This window comes from Salmo salar, chromosome 17 (genome assembly GCF_965601325.2).
Source record: "Salmo salar chromosome 17, fSalSal1, whole genome shotgun sequence".
NCBI lineage: Eukaryota > Metazoa > Chordata > Actinopteri > Salmoniformes > Salmonidae > Salmo > Salmo salar.
The window spans coordinates 82,831,467-82,836,618 of NC_138307.1; the positions used below are offsets into that span (position 1 = coordinate 82,831,467).

At 48.4% G+C, this 5,152-nt stretch overlaps 1 protein-coding gene across 2 annotated transcripts in view; it reads right to left on the reverse strand.

Moving 5' to 3' along the window:
* Positions 1-2,483: 2,483 nt before the first annotated feature.
* Positions 2,484-5,152, reverse strand: part of LOC145850227 (dual specificity tyrosine-phosphorylation-regulated kinase 2) — a 24,766-nt gene continuing 22,097 nt past the window's right edge. For both annotated transcript variants that reach the window (XM_082964259.1, XM_082964258.1), the window contains exon 3: positions 2,484-4,969. In XM_082964259.1, coding sequence (XP_082820385.1) covers positions 3,329-4,969 — 1,641 coding nt within the window. In that variant the 3' untranslated portion in view covers positions 2,484-3,328. The remainder of the gene's footprint in view (positions 4,970-5,152) is intronic.

Genomic DNA, 5,152 nt, shown 5'->3' on the forward strand with positions numbered 1-5,152 from the left:
TAGTGCACTACTTTTGACCAGGGCCCTATCAAAAGTAGGGTTTGGCCAAAAGTAGTGCACTATATATACGGAATAGGGTACCATTTTGGATGTAGCCCGTGTAATACCTGTCATTGTGCGGACGCTTGGCTTCCTCCTCGCTACCACTTCAGAGGTTCAGCCAGGAAGACTGTCTTTGGGCATTGCTTGAAGAAAACATCCATGAAAATGACTGTAAACATTTCAAACATCTGTGAAATGGATGTATGTTCAGGGGAGATGTGCTGTAGGTAGGTGTAGGGAGATGATGTCATTATGTTATTGGTCTTGGGTTACTAAATGAATGGCATTGATAACCAAAGGCACATTGTATTCAACCTCAGGGCACAATTCCTCCCGACTATCAATCCACAAAACAACTACAATAAAAAGTCAAGAGAACGTTGTGATCCGGCCCCCTGTCCTGCCCCACCGATGTTCTCCAATCAGCAGGTGGCAGTGGGTTCCAAAGGGGGCGGGGCTACTGAGCAGTGTGCAGCTGGCCCTGGCAGGCACTGAACCAATCATCAGCGGGGCAGGTGAGGCGACGCCCACTGGGGCGCCATTGGCCGGGCTCTACTCCCTGACCTGATGAGGTCACCGGGTCATCCATCCAATCCCCAGCCAGCCACACCTGTTCTGTAGAGTAGAAGTAGTGAGCTCCAATCAAACAGAGACTTCTCCTCTGTGTCCTGGAGCCTCCAAGTATCCACACAGTGACAGTCTGATAGGATCCCATAGTGTAGTGTTGTTGTGTATTAGGTCATAAGTCACTCCGTGGTTACCGACCGACCAACTGACCGACCGACCGACCGACCAAACAACAACACAACATTCTGTTCTATTCAGCCCTAAGTTCAGTTTAATATCTTTTACACTGCCTCTTTCATTTGACAATTTTTTTTAAATGTGAAATAAATAAGTAAAACTTTGACAAAGCTTTAATGAATTCCCAGTCTGATTATGGTGAACTAATAAAACCTTTGTCAAATACTTTAGAAAATGTGAAGGTTCAACACATTTGGGGAAATGTTTATTACTAGGTTTAGGAATCTGTTTTAAAGGTTGAATTCCACATAAAGTAAGGGGGGGTATGTGAACACTATTTTGGCTGTGCAAGGGAACAAGCGTTTTAGGAATTTACACTCTGGCCAGAGACACGTATTGGTTCACTACTGAAAATATTGAAGAAAGGATGAAATGAAAATGAAACTCCTACTCTACAGTAGCAACAGTCAACATGGTATAAGCTAAGCAATTCAAAAAGCTACATGAATCCACCTTGAGTCCTGATTCATCAGAGTGCTTTATAACCACATGTTATTACACTCACTGCCTTTCACTACAACCTGGAGTACTACTGAGACAACCCAGGCTCTGAAGAACACCTTCTATTCAGTACTACTGAGACAACCCAGGCTCTGAAGAACACCTTCTATTCAGTATTACTGAGACAACCCAGGCTCTGAAGAACACCTTCTATTCAGTATTACTGAGACAACCCAGGCTCTGAAGAACACCTTCTATTCAGTATTACTGAGATAACCCAGGCTCTGAAGAACACCTTCTATTCAGTATTACTGAGACAACCCAGGCTCTGAAGAACACCTTCTATTCAGTACTACTGAGACAACCCAGGCTCTGAAGAACACCTTCTATTCAGTATTACTGAGATAACCCAGGCTCTGAAGAACACCTTCTATTCAGTATTACTGAGACAACCCAGGCTCTGAAGAACACCTTCTATTCAGTATTACTGAGACAACCCAGGCTCTGAAGAACACCTTCTATTCAGTATTACTGAGACCACCCAGGCTCTGAAGAACACCTTCTATTCAGTACTACTGAGATAACCCAGGCTCTGAAGAACACCTTCTATTCAGTATTACTGAGATAACCCAGGCTCTGAAGAACACCTTCTATTCAGTACTACTGAGACCACCCAGGCTCTGAAGAACACCTTCTATTCAAGTATATGGAGTCATGTCCATGTAGTAAGCACCTCATTGACCTACCTACCTACCTACCTACCTACCTACCTACCCAGCCTGACCCTAGATCAGTCCTTCAACACAGACACAGTCGTCTCTGATGAGGACATTATAATATCCACAGTCCTTCAACACAGACACAGTCCTCTCTGATGAGGACATTATAATATTCAAAGCCACTTCACCTCAGCTCTACTCTGCCTCAGCACACTTAGTTTCTAATCATCCAATAATCTGCTACAACAAAACAAAATAGACATTTTTGCTCCAAAATCCTCTATACATCCATTTTCAAATAAAAAGCACCATTGTCTTGCTGTGAGGATATACAGTTCACAGCAGCTGTACCAAGAAACAGCACCTACTAACTTATTATGTCGACATCTTATATTCTGATAGATGCCATTCCTCTCCCTCCTCTCCTCCCTCCCTCCCCTCCTCTCCCTCCCTCCCCTCCCTCCTCTCCCCCCCCTCCTCTCCCCCCCTCTCCCCTCCCCTCTCCCTCCTCTCCTCTCTGACAGAACACATTCTGTGTATCACTCCCTTGTTTGTGGTACAGGTGAGAACCGACAAACCTGCACTCTTTTTCCCCCTCGTTCTAGTTCTGTTGTTTAAGGAATGTCAAGAGAATTACAGGCACGTACCATAGTCTGTCATGTAAACAAATGTTTCCACACCGCGGTCCAACCTCTCACTTTAACTCTTAACAGTCTTAAAACAGTCACTTTCCATCCTCCTTGCATTTCTTTGACCAAAACCTCATCTCAGATACTATTATCTTAGCTTATAAAAAACACCTTTCTCACAGCTATTTAATGTCACAATGTCAATCAGGTAAGGTAGAGAAGCAGAGCCTAAATATCTCCAGTGTCTGAAATGAGTTAGTTATGGACATGTGTTTATCGTGGCCAGCCACCCATTCTGTTTTTCTACACTATCATGCCCAGGTTATCAATCTCTGCTTGGGCCAGATTGTGTGAACGGTAGCCACCTGCCCCATCATAGCACACAGTCCTGAGACTAAACACCTAAAAGCTTTGTTCCCTTCATCATGACCACTTTCATGTTTTTGTCTTGTTTATATTTCGATAAAAGCTGCTACAGAGCTGCTAAACAATGATGCAGTGAATAATAACGCTGAATAATCCCCTCTGTCTAAAAACCACACTGTTGAGTACTGGGACTAGTACTGTTTGGCTTCCCCGGTTGTTTTTGCTCTCAGAGATGGACACAATCATCTCTCCATTTAAAAAACCAACCAAACCAGTAAGAAGAGATATCCTAGATTAGACAACCAACTAGTGTTGTTTACTGTTCCTTCAACTGACTAGTTTTGGCAACACTGTCCTCTGTTGGATGTTCCCGTTAGCGTCCGTCATTTGTGCCAGGTTAGTCCTTATCTTGGAGGTGGAGCCCGAGGTGGGGGGTAATTTGGAGATTGAGGTGATAGCACCAGAGCCCCCGTCGGTGATACGCTTCACGGCCGTTTTGTCCCCCGTGGGAGGTTTGGGCAAGCGCCTCCTGAGCCAGGGGTGCCTGAGGGCCTGGCTGGGGGTCATGCGCACGGCAGGGTCCCACTCCAGACACTGCTTGATGAAGTCCAGGAACAGGGGGTCATCGCAGCCCTTCAAGGCCGTCACCCACTCCTTGCTCCCCGGGGGTCCCCTCAGCTTGCCCCGGCGGGACCGCCCCCCGTTCAGCACCACCGAGCCGTCTGGCAGGGTCGTCACCGCGCAGTACCGGGGGTAACCCTTGGAGCTCACAAAGTTTTTGGCTCTCTTGGAAGAGTCCAGCAGCTTCTGCGAGGGCATGCCCAGCAGCTCGATGACGCATGCCAGTTGGTCCCCTTCATCTTCGCCCGGCAGGAGAGGGTACCCAGTGAGTAACTCTGCTAAGATACAGCCCAGGCTCCACATGTCAATAGGCATCCCATAGCGTGACCCCAGGATGACCTCAGGAGCTCTGTAAAAACGAGACTGGATGTAGGTGTAAACCCGCTGGTGCTCGTAGCAACTAGAGCCAAAGTCGATCACCTTGATCCCGCTGCGTCCCTGCTGCTTCAGGAGAATGTTCTCTGGCTTCAGGTCACAGTGGATGATACGGTTCTTGTGCAGTGAGTCCAGACACTGCAGGATAGAGTGGGCGAACTTCCTGACGAGCGGCAAGCTGAAGCCCTGGAACTTGTTCTTCTTGATGAGCTCGTACAGGTTCATGCTGAGGAGTTCAAAGGTCATGCAGATGTGGTTACGGAATGTGAAGTTCTCCAGCATGTGGATCACGTTCATGGTGGAGTCTTTGTCCTGCTTCCTCAGGTGCTCCAGGATCCGGATCTCCTCCGCCGCCTGGCGGTGGAACCTCTTCTCATTCCTCACCATCTTCAGCGCCACGTGGCAGTGGGCCTTGTGATCGTAGGCCTTCACCACCTGACCGAAACTGCCCTTGCCAATCACCTTGAGAACCTCGTAGCGGTAGGAGACGTGGTCGTGGGGCACCTGGATGTAGGAGCCCTGATCGTCATCGTAGCCTCCGTTGTTGGACCCCCCGATCACCCCCGGCCTCTTCTTGGCGTTGGGGCCAGCGAAGTACACTTCTGGGTAGCTGAATATCTCATGGTGCTCGAAGGCCGTAAGCTTGGGCATGAACTGCTTCATGGCCTGATCCGGGGTCAGGGTGGCGGGCTGAGGCTTGCTGTCGGTGGACTTGAGGGAGGCTGAGCTGGCCTGCCGACACTGGGCCGTGGTAGTGGTGATGTCGGGCTGCTGTCGGTCAGGCTGCTGTCGGTCAGGCTGCTGTCGGTCAGGCTGCGGTAGCCCTGCCCGGCCCACAGAGGTCAACCCATTGGGCTGTGCAGTCAACACTGTCCGTTTGTTGCTGTTCTCCTCAAACAGCTGTTGAACGTGGATCTGTTGGTGGTTCCCCACGTGCATGTGGTCACTCATGGTGTGCTTATTGCCTCCAACCTGGAAGAAATCAGACAGAACAAGCCATTAGAATCAGCAGCAGCATCAACAGGAAAAGACCCATCTGAAAACAACGGACAGAAACAGTTGAACCCTGCACCCAAATACTTTGAGGAACTATTGAGTCGAGCATGCCAATTGTGGATTCTAAAAGATACAGGATATTTCATGGGGTTTAAAACA